The sequence below is a fragment of the Elaeis guineensis genome, chromosome 4 (genome assembly GCF_000442705.2).
Source record: "Elaeis guineensis isolate ETL-2024a chromosome 4, EG11, whole genome shotgun sequence".
Taxonomy (NCBI): Eukaryota; Viridiplantae; Streptophyta; class Magnoliopsida; order Arecales; family Arecaceae; genus Elaeis; species Elaeis guineensis.
In genome coordinates, this window is record NC_025996.2 from 18,811,128 (window position 1) to 18,828,584 (window position 17,457).

At 40.0% G+C, this 17,457-nt stretch overlaps 1 protein-coding gene across 3 annotated transcripts; it reads right to left on the reverse strand.

The window, feature by feature from the left end:
• Positions 1 to 423: 423 nt before the first annotated feature.
• LOC105043572 (autophagy-related protein 13a) lies at positions 424 to 13,296 on the reverse strand. Of its 3 annotated transcripts, none has more exons than XM_010921140.4 (4): positions 11,752 to 13,293; positions 4,584 to 4,765; positions 912 to 1,199; positions 424 to 764 (listed from the first exon to the last, which is right to left on the reverse strand). In XM_010921140.4, exons 1-4 carry the CDS (start codon positions 12,988 to 12,990, stop codon positions 734 to 736), a joined length of 1,740 nt encoding a protein of 579 aa, XP_010919442.2. In that variant the 5' UTR covers positions 12,991 to 13,293; the 3' UTR covers positions 424 to 733. The 3 variants fall into 3 exon arrangements, with proteins under 3 accessions (XP_010919442.2, XP_010919443.2, XP_010919445.2); XM_010921141.4 differs by having other exon boundaries at positions 424 to 625; positions 11,752 to 13,292; XM_010921143.4 differs by lacking the exon at positions 424 to 764 and adding an exon at positions 6,073 to 6,269 and having other exon boundaries at positions 979 to 1,199; positions 11,752 to 13,296.
• Positions 13,297 to 17,457: the final 4,161 nt, after the last annotated feature.

Here is a 17,457-nt window from a genome sequence, read left to right on the forward strand (position 1 = left end):
AGTCTAATTATGCCGAACCAACTCCCATACTGAGTGTACCATGATACTAGTATGAAATCCCATGTCAAGATTGTGAACCTTGATCTTAAGAATGAAATAGAAAAATTATAACAAATCTACATTCCTCCTAAATCTTACGTGTATCACAAGAACAAACTTCTAACATACAACAACCCTGGACACTAATCATTTACCACTTTGGTGAATAGCCGTGCATACATAACCACCCTATCCCCCAGAGAGCCACAAAACATAAAGAACCAAAGTCATCACTAGATTGGCTTGATTACAGTTGCCATCATACAGCAATGAGTTAGCCAAATCACTGCATCAAGCTGTGTTGACAACCTTTCTAACTAGGCTGCCCCCCGCAAGCAACATGTAAGCGTTTCATGATCACAAAAATCATTAAAAAAAAAAGAATTAATGAAATATAGAAAATTGTATTTCAATTATATTCAGCTAGTTGTTACAGCGGGAAAAAAAAAAGGGGATGTTCAGCAAATTGAAGACACAAATCTGATGCTCAATTTACTTAGCAATATAGCTCTATCCCACATATAAGTCCATTGCACCAAGCTTCTGATTCAACTAAAGCAAAGCACGTCATGGATCCTGATGCCACCTATATACAAAAGATAATTTGTAATCATGCACAGGCACCTGTAAGGGAAAACGAGGGGTCCTAATCTAATGAATTCCTACAAGTGGGGGGGGATTTCTCCACAGCAATTCAATGGCATCTTCTCTTGTAGTCCTGTACTCTATTAAGACGGCAACAAGCATCAGTGGGTTAGGTTTATATACATCGTTGGGAAGCATAAACCTGTTTGTGATAATGTAGCGGCAGTCTATATCTGAGATTACTAATGTTGACTCCAAATTTATATTTGGGAAAGGGCTTCACTCACAGTATGCTACTCTTCTTTTTGTTTGTTCCGCTCCTAGAAAGCAGAATCTCCTTCATTTCTTTATAGCTTCGAAGCTCCTCCAGTGCATCAGATGTCCTCCGAGAAAAAAAACTGGAGGTGCCAATCACTCCATTTAATTCAGAAGTTGAAGACTGGGATGAATAGCTGTGATCTTGGCGTAATGGAGCTGCTGTCTTCAACATCTGAATTAGAATGCCAACAGCTGCATCTTGTGATTTATGGGATGATGCCTGAATGGATTCTGGAGGTTCCTTCCCATCAAGGCTCCTGTTGTCAAAACATACAGCAAATAACTTCATATTACTCCTCATCTGTAAAGCAATAACGTATACACCATAACAATCATTAACCATCCATCCTCAGGCTTTTCATAGCAAAACCATTTACATGTCATGAACTATGGACAATAGGAAAGAACATGAGAAGAACAATATCCTGAATATTTCTGCCATTAATATAATATCCAATTTTTGGCAAAACTGCAAGCAATCAGGATTTCTTTTTGTATTGGCAATAGAGATCATAAAGGCCATTTGCTTTCTGCCTCTGTTCATGTATTGACAAGAAAGTAATTCAAAAGCTATGAATTTACAAGATAATGAGCAATGTACCAGAAACCACCACTACTACGTGCTTGGTCTTGAACTTATATCATAACATGTCGATATTACTCAAAGTAGAGAATTACCCCAGACCCATATATAACATCACCATATGAGATAATGGATCAGACAAGGTATAGGCTCTAAATTTTTGGCAATAGTTATAACCAAAAAGATTTACATAATAGTTCAATCCTATCCTAAGCACAACCAAATTTATAAAATTAATTAAGATATAAACTAGAAGCAATTAATATCTTCAATTTAGATGCTTATCAACATGAAATCTCGAGGTGAACAAAATAACATCGAAAAGCTTTCTGTATGCAAATTATTCCCGGTCTCCAAGCACAATTTCTGTTACTTATACCCTCAACATACATTTCCATTATGCACACAGAACCCAAGCTCTATCTACCCTTGGCATGGAGGCCCCTTTATTTAATTTGTTTCATTGTCATCTTTGGAATCAAAATATATAAAATATATGGTTGCAATTAATTCAACCTAAATGGTATATGCTGCTTAGTATTTTTCTTGCTCATCTAGAGAAAATTATTCACCGACTATGGCCTATATGATGTGCATTATGGCATACACCATGTTTACTTTGTCCTCGCATCAATGGCGCACTCTTCATATCTTTTTGTTTATATGATTTTTAACATAGTTTGCTTGTATAAAATTTGGACATCCATAAGCAAGCATGGCAGCACATTTCTGGGAATGAGTCACATATATGGTTGCATGTGGACTAAATTTGTGTTCATTCGATAGATCAACTCCACAAGACTAAACCAGGATTACAATTGTCCTAGAACCATTAGAAGCTAGGATGACCAACAATGGGCCATTCTCTCATCATCATGCCACCAATCCTAGAACATGCCTTCAGACTGTCACCAAATGCTCCAGCAACTGCCACTTGTGTTTGGAGTCTTCCAAATCTTCTCAGCATGCACCAAAAAGCATCTTCCTACCTCAGCAATAGCAGCATACGTCATTGTGCTAATTAACCACTACATCACGGATGTGCATCCTTAACTGTTTCCTCATAACATTCTAAGACCAAAATCTGGCAACCATTAGGACGATAATGATCAAACTCTTCACTGTTATGTTCTTGGTGCCCCTTTTTAGTTTATGGATTTAATGCATCATTGATTTGTTGTCATCATGATGTAGCCGCAAAGGAGGATTTTCATATCAAGTTCAAATAAGGAGTCAGAGAGAGTCAATATATTGGCCTGACAGTTATTATTGTGACAAAATTTAAGGCAACAGTCACATCCAAAAACTTGCATTGTTAATCCATCCTAAACCTATTTAAACGATGCAATTTGCAGAATTCAAACTTGATTAACTTGGACATTTGAAAGAAACACCAAAAGACCATATTAAGAATTGAAATCCAACACACACCTTTATAGATCCATCTCTGATATGTTACAACTAAAAACAACACTCTTGTCTTATGCACAGCATCTAGACCTCAAGCAACACTTCAGACTTAAATAAAGCTCTTAACTGAACTCACTACATTGGAATTCAACACAAAACCTCATTAATTTTAGCTATGGTGAGTTCATCATATGTGCTGCAAATAAATGAACATTTTCTTAAAATGGATACACAGTCACCAGATTCAACGAGCCAGTATAAAATCCGTACTATTTTCTATTATAAACTAGTAAAGTAAAATGCAGCAAATGCAGGCACATCCATGTGCCTACACTCATAACTGTAAATGCCATCATGCAGTCTCAAAGTATACATGTTTTGGAAGGAATGGAGAAAATCTAGAGAGCATTTCAACAGAAGTTTTGGGAGGTTGGAAAAGCTGGATAGCCAATTGCCCTTCCTTCAAGCCCCCTTGCAAGCTCCAATATTTTTTTGTCGAGAAGACACAATGCATGCTAGCATCCTCAGTTTCTCCACCTTATGCATCCCCCTAAATTCCTAAAGCTTCTCTTAATTGTCCCAACTCAAGGGGGGTTCTTTATATGTTTCCCTTTTATCTTCCCCCTCTTTGCTACTTAAATCTCTCTCTTTTCACTACCCTATAACATTAGTCCCAAAAAAGCTCACGTGTGCCTGTCTCTCTACCTTTTACTTTCCGGTGAGCAATACCCTTCTCTCTACCAAGTTTAGAAAATTTCTCCTAATCATCAGACCTCTCTATCTCTCTACTTAATCTCCATTTCATGGTTGTTAAAGAGGTTATATCTCAAAATTCTGCAAGGTAAAAATTTTTCCCATGAGGAAATAAAATAGGAAAGAAAAATATCATAGTACCCAGACACCATTTAGATCAGATCTCAAACTGTCGTTCTAAAACCATTGGATTTTAAATCCATATTAACCTTCGATCATGACCTAAGGCCCAAGTGATTTGCATCAACCCACAAGTCTCTGCTTCTAGGCCTTTGTCTCTCCATCTTCCCTGTTTCACAAGGACCCTTCTCAGGCATCATCGAACCTATACTGCTACTTTAGATGCTGGCAATGGCATCCAGAGAGAACCACCTTCATCTTTTTTGTTCTTGAAAAAGTTCTCCAGTGAGGCAAGGTTGAAAATTATAAAGAAAGGGAGAGGGAAAAAAGAGACCAACATCAACTGCCATGTGTAAACTCTAGCTATCTTTGCTGGCCCTTGAGTCCTTTTGACATTTAATTCCTGTAAGCTCATATTCTCCAACATCAACCATGGCGAGCAACTCAACACAGCATTTCAGATTGTTAATAATTTCTTCTGGTGTGTTGACTTGTGTTGACTCCAAAAAATCAAAGGGTCCAAGTATGTGTTTTGACTGAGGTCTGTTGTCTAGCATGCACAAAGTGAGAACCAAAACTTCATAACTAACACATATGCAATAATGTAGCAGAACATTTAATATACTGAGCTAGAAGCTTGACATCAGGATCCATGTAGAAAAGCACAAAAGAGTATACAAAATCATTAAAGTTAATAAAAATAAATAATCACTCATGAATCAACCACCTGAATCATATGAGATCACCATAATAACCCAGAAGAATGGAAAAGTACCTATTCTGAGAATCTGATGTATCAACATCATCCACAGCAAAAGGACAAGAGAAGTCTCCATCATCAATATCATCCTGCATCGATAATCTGCTGGAGCTTCTTGAAAACGCAAGCCTTGGTGAACCACCCGAAGACAAAACACTAGAGAACCTTCCAGAATCATCCCTACCATCCTTAAGGCTCTGTATACATTTTTCCACACGCCAAAGGAAGATCCAACTACATTAATAGAATGTAATCAAAGTTTACAAAAACATACTCTGCAACCAAAATAGAGAAGTTGAAGTTGACATGCCTTCTATATTGGAAAGTTATGAAGGGAATGTATTAAAGGGAGAAAAAATGGCAATCAGTTTTTTCAAGTGAAAAAAAGGAAACAAAAAATCAACAAAGACAATTATTCGCTTGCCATTCAGAAAAAGAGCACTTGCTCCCTAAACCTCAAGTTGCCATAAGAAGCTTGTCTGAAGTTTTACTTTGCTGAACTGCCATCCTGTTGGACCCCTGGGGTGGGGTATTGGAAGAGTACTAAGCAGCCCATAGATCACCAAATTCCGAGCCATAATTGTTTAATTATCATACCCTTTCTCCTGGTTCATGTGGTACCCAGTTTATGCAGCATGAAATGTCAAGCAGATGGAGATGTAACAGAGGAACAGATTTGGGGGGGATGGGAGTGAGGGTGTATTAGGAGGAGAACGAACACATAAAGTTGCAAAATCAAAGCATTTAATCATCATCTTTATCACTGGTCCACGAAATCTGCATACAACAATTATCTTGGTAATACGTATAGATTTCCAAGTTCCAACAACAAGCAACACCTAAAGGCTATTTAATTACAACAATAAGTTTACCACATGACTGCTGAACCAAACAAATGACTTACCAAAGCCAATATATCTAACAATCAAAATAAATTTGACTTTAAAATTAAACCAACGCTTTGACCAAGCATCAAAATAAAATAGTTCTATATCTTGAAATGACCTTGCAATAATTTCAGAAAAATATGATATATGGGTGTATCAAGACATGCATTTTGTCGGTACCTTCTAGATTTTATGGTTTTGTCCATTCAATCTAAAGGTCTTTCTGATCCTCCATATGTCAAATTTTGCCACTTCAAATACACTTATCAATTACAATAATCCTGGTTATGGTCCAAGATCTTGTTCATTTATGGATAAAGCATTCTTGCAATCTCCTGAATAGGGACAAAGTCCTTCAATTTTTTTAGCTAGGTATTATATCAGCGATCCATATATCTCTGTGATTGATGTTTGCATGAGTAGAAATTGACTCAGAAGTTACAATTAAAACCCCTATGAAACAACCATGGCCATCCCAGAACATTGAATACCCATTGGTCTTCCTATTAAACTGCAGAAAAAGATACTTTGCCAAATAGCCCGGTTAGGGTTAATCAATTATGCTTGTTCAGATGGAAAGAATCTAGGTTCCACTTTTAAGTCGAGTTTTCTACCACCTTTGTTGAAACAGTCTTGATATATTCATGATCAACGACCATGTCGAACAAGTTCCTTCCAGAGGATACTCTCCATTTGAAGATATCAATGTGTCTCCGGTCTTGATATGCATTAGGCTCTTCTTTGATTTTGTCTCATCCACTGATGATATAACAGAAGTTCCAAAAGAACTGGGGAACAATGATCTAATTCCCACCTATAATAAAAGAGGCAGAATTCATACAACTTTAGAAGGATAAGAAATATGGACAGGTTATTTAGTATATATCATTTAAGTCAATAAGATTTGATTAATTCACTAAATATGACTTCGTCGACCACTGATGTTGCGGATAAATGCTAAAGTAACATATAGTCATCCATATGGACATAGCTGACCTTCTTTGTTGTGGAATGACTTTAAATTATCCTACGGCTTCTTGTGACTTCCAATTATACAAGGAGAAAGGTTGGGATGAGGTTCAGATATCAGAAGGAAAATGATGTCATAATGTTGTCAATATTCTCTGAAGATTTACTAGCAGAATATTAAGTATTGCTGCTATCACATTTAAAAAATCTCCCAACTAGAAACCATTAGTTTGTATGATCCAATTACCACTACACATGGTTTCAACCATGGTCTGCCGTACCACCCGATATGGGTGTACCATATCATAAAAGTACCAAACCGGTATATTATCTCGTACCGTATCAAACCGTGTACCGACACTATAATAGGATGACACTGATACGGGGTCTGATACCGAGACGGCGAATCTTTATTTCAATCATACATAGAATGGGTAAATAAAGAAAAAGAGATGAAAAAAGCTTTACTAAGTACATTAGGACATAATAGCAGCAGTATCAGTCTCAAAAAATTCATTATAACCAAGATCAATATACCAAAAGTCTAAAAAAAGTTGCCTCAAATCCTGCTCTTTGCAATTAATACATTTCCACAAATTAAAGCCCTGGGCACTCATAATATGAACTATAACTTAAGAGGATAATAGCAAGTTAAAACCTTAACAGCTAGAAACTTCTGCATGGTGTGCAGAACCAACATGGGAATTCACTCCCACTCTTGCAAATCTTCCTTGCACTTCTATCTCATGGTGAACTAATCACTTGTTGCCACTATTATTTCATCAACATCATATAACTTTGATAACAAAACTTCAGTACAGTTTTAGTCATCAGATCCAAATACCACACGTCTTAAACTGTAATGACAAAATTCAATTGAAATAAATCATAATACAATATGGAAGGGTTTGTTCTTTTAAAAAAAAATAATAATAAGTGTGCTTCCTAGGTGCTTCCATATGCCAAGTTCAGACTCTACATCTCTGCGCTATCCTAATTCTATGTTGACAAAACTAAATTTGAGTTAAACCCCAAAAAACCAAAAAAAAAAAAAGGAAAGTGCAAAAGAAAATGACTAAATCAGAATATATATGAACATAAATTACATGGATTTTGTAGCCACTTTCTGACCCTTGAGCATTTTTACATACAAAACTATGAAATAATGTATAAACTGTCTGACTTCCCGGTATCAGCTGTGTTCTCATCTATGTTACCTAAACACTTTGGCTCTAAAGTTCTAGAAGTTTCGGCACTTTTGGACACTTGGACAGGGTAGGACACAACACAACAAGGATGGACACTCCACTTTGAGTTCCTACTGATGCCAGCAGGAGGTACCCAAACTTGGCATCTTTTCATGTCATACATACCGGTAACTCTTAGTTTCAACTGCTAAACATTTTAAGTTACATATGTTTTTAATATGAAGTTATCATAGTCAATTATCTACTCAGGTATAACAGTACATCTTAAGTAACTCTAAATGAACCTAATCAATTACTAAAAAATTAAATTCATTGTATTTCATTGTATTTCATTATTTTCTTTGTTAGTATTCCCTTTTTTTCTCGCTCTTTTGCATGCAGATCAAAATAATGCCTTATATATGCGAATCTATTTAAATGTATGCACATATACAGAAACATATAATTGTGCATATTTATGTGTACCCATGCCATGTCCCCATGCCTAGAATTTTGGAGGTTGCAGTCCGACACTAGACAGAAGTTAGACAATACTGAGTGTCCACATAACACTGCAAATAATTCAGAAAAGGTTGAGCATAACATAAACAAATTTTGCTACATATTAACCTATAACCCAGCAAATAACACCAATACACTGCCACACAAGACAATGCAGTTAGTGCACAATAAGCACTCCTTTATTCTGCTAACTTGCAAATTTTATTATATTATATGGTCCCACACTAATATTTAAAACTTAATCCCAAATAATCCCTTTCTTCTAGATCAGTTTTTTCTTGGCAAAGTCTTTCTTGCTTGCACAACCCATAACTTAATTCAGCTCCTAGTAGAAATTGCCCAAAACAAATAGTTCTGAAAGTATGATTAATAAATGCATTGCTAAACTTCAATTCTGAAATCATATTTATGACATACTCTCTAGTCTCTAAGAGTCACCAATAAATGTAATTGTTCACTGTACTGAATGAAGTCCAACAATCTCTTGAAGGAACAGTGGAAGTTTCGATAACATTCCTGATATTTTTTATAAGAGGCACAGTATGCTATTACAAAAAATTGATCAAAACCAATTAACAGCCTATTGGTGACAATACTTGGGACCTAGCAGGATCTGCTAGAGAGAATGTGCAGTTTTTTTTTTTTTTTCTTTTTCTTCTTTTTTTCTGCAGGGGGGTGGGGGGGATTAGGGAGTAGGGGAGAGGAGGGACAGAAGAGAATGGAATGCTGGGGTATAAAGAAAAAGGTGTCTCAAGGTCATTTTCTAAACCTAAGTTAATCAGGCCCCACTACCCTCCACACACTCTCACTCCTCTTTCCTGCTCCCCCTGTTCCTCCACCTCTACATTCTCTCTCAAGCCATTTCCATTATATCCTGCAAAGTCTTCTAAACAGGCCCTAAGATGGCACTTATACCTTGATTTTTTCTTTTAGAGATAATTTTCACAAAAGGATTTGCAGGGATGGGCAAAGGGGTTTATAAGCTAATATATTTTACAATGGTTGAAAGCTCAATAATGATTTCATCTGAACTAAATATTTTTCAGTTTCAGCAGTTTCAGTGGTTTTGGTTCAAGCTGCAACTATTTCAATTGAAATTTAAAGCAAATAAAAATAGTTGAAATTAGGACAAATCAGATAGAATAAAAGAAAGATAAGTAAATAAATTAAATTAAATAATCTTTCTAAAGTATATTATAATGTCTGAGACCTTTATATGTATTGTAATGGTGGCTTTGTGCTGTGACAATCAAAATTTTGTTTTCTTTAAAGAAAAAAGAAAATAACAAACCATATTCACTATAACATTGAAAATACAACTATGACCAACGAAAGTCTATGTTTTTGAGTTTTAGGATAGTGAAACTCTTGTCAAAAACTTTAGTTTACTAAGTAGCTTTTTGGAATGTTTTGCACAACGCTTGGAAATGTCTCTTCTCAAAGATAAATCCATCCTAGATCCAAAGAATATTTTAAAAATAAAGAAATGATAAAGAGTAAGCATAAGAAGCCCATATGTGCAAAAAGATTTGGCCCCATAATAAAGTTTCAGCCAAAACTTTAAAACAAACTTCATTTCAAATGATTTACAACTAAATTAGAAATGTTTTGGTTGCTGTTCTATTTTGGTTCCAGAGTCTCACATGACTTTAAAAATCATGATTTTAGGTTTGTCCTTGCTGGCAAACTCTACATCCCCAAACAACATTCCCATCATCTACAAGAACTTAAATTTTGCTTAAAACATGCTGCCTAATCTGTCTCTATCAAGCTTGGAAATGCTTTTCAGCATAGGGGCAAATTCCAGCAATAATGTTTGAAAAATAGCTTCCATGAAGGATAAAAACAGAACATCAACTCAATAAAAGTGCTTAAAAAAGATAGCCAACACAATTCATTTACAGCCTTACAGGTGGTGCGATACTAATGATAATTTATTATTAAACTGTTGTGGATACAGTATCGCTTTGCATACCCAATTTTTTAAAGTATATATTCGAATACATCATGATCAACATGTAAAGCAGATTTCCTTTGAACAAAAAATGTCTTAAACTGTGAAATCATAAATCAAGCCTCAGGTTTTAATTGCATGCAAAATTACATATGCTTAAAAGGATATAGAGCACTATTCCTATAATAACCATAATCATAATCATCGAGCCTTTTGCAATGGTTTAGGATCGGCTTTGTGGATCGTCATTCACTACAAATTCCTATTTAGGGCTACCTCCAATGCTATTCTGAGTTTCTTTTTATCCTTCCCCGCAGCCTTCATCCATGTTATTTTAAATCTTCCCTTCTTTTTCTAACCACCTTCAACACAAACCAAATTACATCTCTTTATTGGAGCTCCCCTAGATCTTGGTTGTACATGGCCATACTATCTCAATCGATTTCCATCAAGTTATCCTTAATTGTGCAACCCCTACAGCTCTTCTAATATGTCAATTTCTTATGTTATCCTTTCCAGTTTTACCACAAGTCCATCTTCACATTCTCACTTCTACTACATTCAACTTGTTTCCATGTACTTTGTGCTCCTATATCTAAGCACATCAATGCCAAAGTGGAAGGATCATGTTTAAAATTTCAAAAGAAAATACCAAGTCAAAGAAAAGAAAAAAAGATTCATCATCTTTCCTCAAAGCTTCAAGCTCTTTTGCTCACTGGCATCCACAACCAGAGGTCACCAGCTTTATGCAGAAGTTGCAACACATCAATAGGTGGCACATTTATAAAAGTTTCATCTTCCAATAATTTCAAAGCAACCATTCTACTATATTTTAAACTTTATCAAGGTTGTATTTATTTCTTCAGTTGAGATTAGACATCCCAAAACAATGAAGTGATCTAGCATGAATGGGCATTATCTTGGATTGGCATAAGTTCCCATCTCACTTCTACAAGTTGCTGCACTTTTACAATAAATTAATTGCCATCAAATTAAACATACTAGAAATTTCCAAGAAGGTAGCAACGCACATATCATTAAACTTGTAATTACATTTGAAGCATTGCTAGCCATTCTTAAAAACCTTCTTGCGAGTGGAATTTGGTTTTGATGGTATCCACTCTATAAATTGACCTTAGAAATATAATAAGAAAAAGCCAGTTCATTGCTTAAAAAATTAGAATCTTGACTCCATGAGAGATTTACAATTCATGAGAGCTTTGTACTTCACGAGAGCATTATTGGCAATGCAGTTACCATGCACATCCTCCAAAAAACTTCATTTCTAGACTAGGACAAGATAAGATATATTATTAAGGAGTGTCTTATAGAAACTCCTTGACTTGCTCCTGATTTCTTGGCGGTCATTGTGGTTCATTCAGATATGTGGATAGACTTGGAAGGTTCACTCACAAAAGCAGCCTTTTAGCATGGAATGCCTATTATCAGTGTTTGCTGCTGTTAAGCTTTAACTTTTCAACCTTCCATCAATAGATTAAAAACACTACAGAACCTTCAATAAGAAAAAAGCCTTGATATTCTTGAACCTCCAATTACATTTGCACGTATAAAAGCAAGATTCAACCGCATCAAGAAACAAAGTACATATCAAATATGACAAATTTATCATGTATTGAGAGGGAGAAAATGAAGACAGCGAATACCTTCTGAGCTGTATACCATTGCAAGTTTGAGTAGATATCTCCAGCCCTCAATCCTTCAGACTTTCGAAAAGATCTACTCTCCAAAGGTGAATTCTGAGATGAAAGATCCGTCCTCATGCTCCTCGGAGATGGTGGTGGCAAGAAGATTTTGGTTGGATCTGAAAGAATAGGACTGCTATGCACCCGGCTCTTCCCCGTCAGGGGCTGCGGTATGCTCAACGGTGCAGTTTCAGAGCGCAGATGAGAATGCAGATAACTGCTGCCTTGCGCCGGCGGTGACGGAGTGGGCGATGGTGAGGAGAAAGGCGGAGAGAACTTAAACTCGTCGAAACTAAAACTACCCTTCCTATGAGTCGTTGGACGCTGGCTCGGAATCCGATTCCCATATCCATCGGGAGGAGAAGCCGGAATAGGAAACGAACTCAAGGGATGGTGCACCAACGGCGCGCTCGTCCAGCTATGCGGCCGGGGAGCCGAAGGAGTAGCCGACGTCCGGACGCCTCTCAGCGGAAACGATATCGGCCGGGCTCCCCTTTCATAGGGCGAAGAAGGAAAGGCTCTCATGGGATCCGTGGCAGGGCTACCAACGTAATCTGTTATGATCATCGGGGGCAGGAGCGACGAGGCCTCGAGATTGAAGTCCGAGAGGCTCGGGCGATACTGCACCGACACGATGAGCTGGCCAAATTGGGTCTCCACCGGGGTGAAGCTGTGCAGCTTGAATTCCCTCTCCTCCTCCCTCGAGAACGGCTCGGCGAAAGACAAAGCTCTATAGCTAAGATCGTAATTGTGAGACTGGTTAGAGGAGCGGAGCATTCGGAAAACCCGGTAGGCGGGGAGGAGGCGGAGGAAGCAGTAGAGGGATCGGAGGAGGAGGATCGATTTCTTGTAGGTCCTTCTGTAAAGAAAAGAAGGAGAGTTGTCCGGGGAGTGAGGGGCGTTCCAGGACTCGCACTGGGCGGTCCATCGCTCGACGATGGCCTCGGGGAGGTCGGCGGGGGGGCGGGGGGTGAGGATGATGTCGATAATGAGGGGGTCCATGACGCTGTGGTGGGGGTGGTCGAAAGCCAGGGGGAGGTCGCCGAGGGCGAGGTTGAACCAGCGGTCGCGCTTGCGGGCGCGGGCGGGGTCCGGTGGGGCGGCGCCGTGGCGGTGGGGAATCCGGGAGCCGAGGACGGCGTGGAGGACCTTGAGAAAGAATTGGGTGATGATCTGCTCGCTCTTGCCGGATTCGGCCATGATAGCGGCGGCGGGTCCAAAGATCAGGGTCTGGGGCTGGGGCTGGGGCGGGCGCGCGCGGAGGGGGGGGCGCGTTGGGGGCCCGCGGGACCGGGGCTGGGGCCGGAGGGCGGCATGGAAGAGGAAAGGAGGGAGGCGGGAGCAGGTGGAGGATTAATGATGGGACGGGATCGGGGTGGGGGAGTCATGGTTGCGGGAAGATTAGAGGGATAGAATAAGGAACAGGGAATGAGAGGAGGAGTCCATGAGGGAGAGAAGAGATCAAGAGCGTGATTTGGGGGGTGCTTAATCCGTCGCGGTTGATGTCGTTTTCCCGAGGACTACCGTAGTACAGTGGTGTTGGGTAGGCCCAGTTATTCGGGTTGGGTCGGGAGTGTATCTTGAAGGATTTAACTTCTGCTCACAAATCCGCCGTTGGATGGACGCTTTGAGTTTTTTTGCAGCGGACGAACGACGGAGTTTGCATCGTTCGAGATCCGTTCGGTGGTTGATCCAACGGTGAATTGCTCGAAGGAAAATGCTCCTACCGCGCGATAGACGCAACCCGATCCATCAGAGATGACCGGTGGCTTGGAGAGCAAGAAGATTTAAAAATATAAATAACGAAATATAGATGGAATCCTCGTGCAGGGAAAGTTTGCGAAACAGGAGTGGATCACGCCGGAGGATTCGGGTTGTACATTTCGCGCGAAAGAATGATTCAACCGTTAGATCGCGCCATAACCGCTTTACGATCTGTGCAGACGGATGAAAGCCAAAGAGTGGGCATCGGTTGATACTCTGTAGAAGGACAAACTGCAACCTTTGTGTTTATCTTTTGACACCGATAAGATTTACAGCTGGTGCACCGGTCACTGTTGGCATGATTGCATAAACGCGTGAGAGGCTACTCGTTTTCGAGCTCCATGATCTCAATCTCAAGTGAAGGGTAGATAATTCAAACTGCAGCCTTATTTCATAGAATTTCCATACCATTGCCGCGTCACCACCACTTGATACTCTTGACACATTCAAGATACACCATCCAAACCGGATGGCATGAGATGTACTATACCATACCGACTCAGTGTCACTACATGATGTGAGAGACATACAGGCACTCAAATCAATTCTTTTATCATACACCCTTATGCCCTTCGATCTCATAAATCCCAGATCGATCAATCGCCAAGCTTGACAAATGGATTGGCAGAAAGACTTGCAACCAATAAAACTTGAACATCCACCTGATGCGGCAGGCCATATTAATTGGAAGTGTCATGGACTGCTAGGGCCCAGCGCATCTGATTTGGGAATTGGGACATGGATGGGAGTTCCCCGCTTGTTCAATTCTGAACTTGGGCCTTTGGACGCCCACATTAAGTTGGAGGTTTTGACCCGACATTTGACCAGATCTTTTATGTTTATGTTGCCATTAGTTATTGTTTCACGGGCATCGCCACTGATCGTCCATCCATTCACGACTTATCTAGTCTGGTATGACTAGCGCAGTGTGCAGGATGCACCGTGTTCGTAGGGAGCCCCTGGTATCTTGGCCAATCAATGGCTTTCATGTGAGATCGATGAACTAAGTGGTGATATGAGAGGTGGGCTGGTCACTAGTGTTGTGGATCTATACTTCGATCTCGGCTGTAACATTTCGACGCCGATCAAACTATGAAAATTGGATGTCCGACAGGTATACAGATATGCGACAGAGATGAAGATCGCCGAACACACTCTATCAATAGTGAATCTTGACTCTTCGGCCTTGAACGATCTATTTTAGATCGTCTTCGATTGATCTATTTCAAATCGCTTGAGATAGAAATGCACTCCAGTCTCCTTGACCTCGGCTTTGGACGATCTACTGTATCTCGTCTATGACCGAGCTATTTTTCCACCGACAGATCTTTTTCTCCTCTTCCTAAATTGGGAAAGTCCAGAAAGATTAAAATCCCTCTACGATCGAGTCTTCCATAAAATAAAATATCTTATTTATATCAATCTGTGTGACAAATCTAGAAATTATCAAGATTTCGAGACGACCGATCTCAGACGAGGAGATCAGAAGCAACCTTCAAATGTTTTGAAACTTAGCAAAATAGACTAGAAAAGAATCTCTTTCAATCTTCATTTATATGTATGGGCATAATATTTTTCTCAAATACTTAATAAGTGGATTTGAATTCACTTACTTAATGGTCAATTTATTCTCATGATTCTCTTCTCTGACACAATTGAGATTTTATTCTTTTTTTTATTTATAGATGTGAAAGGCCGCAGCTTAAATGGATCCTTAAGCATATTTCTACATGATTCATCTGTTCATCAAGAGTTGTATTTATGCATCTCTCCACATGATTTATCTATTCATCAAGGATTATATCTCTTGGAATCACCATCGGATTGAATGTATCTTTCCATGAGAATACATTTCTTAATCTATGGGGGAAAAAAGAGAAATGAAGATAAAATTAAGCTTTATCCATCCAGAAGTCCTAATTATTTGGATATCTAAGATAAGATTTTATATTTAAATAGACTTATATTTAATTTAATATACATTGGGGGATTATTCTTAAAATTTCAAAATTTTAACTAAACAAATTATTATTAATAACATTTCACTAGCTTGAAGTTGATGACATATTAAAGGTCGACAAAAAGGGGCCGATGATGTCCTTTTCTTTCTTATCTTTAAGAGGAAGTAGATGGGCTACGCCAGGTCAAGATGAGATCAAATCGAGATCAATAGGGCTCAAGATAGGACAGTTTGGATTGTGTAGGATGATACAGTTATGAAGCTAGCTATGGGCCAATGGAGTCGTGTGCAACACAAGCTGCAAACACATATTTTCCGAAATGGACCGAGGTCAGATCCAACATTTGCCATCCTTGCTTCTACTGCCGTTGTCCAAATTTTACTGTCGTTTTTTTTTTTTTTTAATCTTATTAGCATCTCAATCCACCACTCCCAAAATTAAAAGACAAGCTCCTTTGTATTTAATATTGAAAAATATCCACATCCTCTGTTTTAGTCATTTGGCTATTGATATTAGACAATTAAGTCAAGCATGTATGTTCTCATCTTTCTACAGTTATTAGGATTTATTCCTACAATCATTTGGATCCATTTCCATATTTATGCTTTTACAATGAAAAATTAATTAGGCTAAATGACTTTATCTTGCATTCACTGAAATATAAAAATCTCAAATAATACAAATCCTAAGAACATAGCACCAGTAACAAGTATATATATAAACACTAGTGGAAGTAAATAGTAAAAGATGTAGAATGGCATGTGTTCGGCAATCCCCTCATCGCCTGATCGTCGGGAACGAGCGCCTGCAAAAGAAGTCCGCACTAACCGGAGGTAACCCGACGGGGACCCTCCGACGGTCAAGTCAAGAGGAGACTAGGCAACAGTAGACAAGAATCAAGGAACTTGGCGAGAGAGGGTGGAGCGAGAGCTAGAGAGGAGGAGGGAGTCAAGGTTTCGAAAAGACCTCCTTAGCACTGTGCCTTCCCCGATATATATAGTGGAGCCGGTATGGCGCCATCATTAATGGCGCAGACAATGGAAGAATTGTCAAATCGCCGAGGACTGTCAGAGCCACCGTGAGGTTGTCAAATCACCGTGGGGCTGTCAAATCATCAGGGTTGACCCATGCTTAAGTGGGATAATGCCCCAAGGCGGCTGTGCCGCATGCCGTGTCAGGACTGGCAGCCTCCAGCAGTCGTACGGTGTTTGGAGGAACCGACCGACTATAGTCGGCGGCTGGTTGAGGGGCGTCGGACGAAAGCCCGGGAACCCTCCGGCAGTCTGTCGGACGCGTTGTGGGAGTCGGCATCGGACTCCATAGTTCGGCCGATCGAGAGCGAAGAAGGTCTGCCCGACCGACGTATACTCGGTCAGTCGGCGACGGCAGCCGTCGGTCGGCAGAGTCGGGCGCCGGTCATGTAGGCCCGACGGTGAGTCGGCGTGAGCAGGGGTCGGTCGGTATACCCCAACAGTTGCCCCCCTCCACTCCTGAGTCGGATGGTGCGCTGGCTAATGTCTTTGCATGGGCGGCAGCGTCGGGCGAAAGGAGTGGAATTCCATCGCATTAAGTCCCGATTCTGACGACCGCACCGCTGGCTGATCCGGTGTTAGGCACCTCATGAGTGTCAGGCGATTCGTCGGTGTCAGACATCCCATCGGTGTCAGATGTCCCATCGATGTCAGATGTCCTGTCGGTGTCAGATGTCCTGTCGGTGTTAGATGTCCCATCCCATCGGCGTCAGACGTCCCATCTCGTTGGGAATGGAAACCGTCGTTCCCGTCGCCCCTTCGGGGATGCGAAACGTCACGGCCCTTTCGCCACGTGGCAAGTGGCCATTGGGCCGGGTCTGTTCGAGCGGATGGAGGTGACGTAGCTCGATCTGAGAACGGGTGCGTCGAACCGTCGGGTCGAAAGATGGCCCGGATGTTGCCACGTGGGC

Coding starts and splice junctions, on each gene's coding strand:
- LOC105043572 (XM_010921140.4), bottom strand. CDS start 12,990: ATGGCCGAATCCGGCAAGAGCGAGCAGATCATCACCCAATTCTTTCTC. Junction 1,200..4,583: donor ACATCAGATTCTCAGAATAG/GTACTTTTCCAT, acceptor TTTTGACAACAG/GAGCCTTGATGGGAAGGAAC. Junction 765..911: donor AAAAAGAAGAGTAGCATACT/GTGAGTGAAGCC, acceptor CCGTCTTAATAG/AGTACAGGACTACAAGAGAA.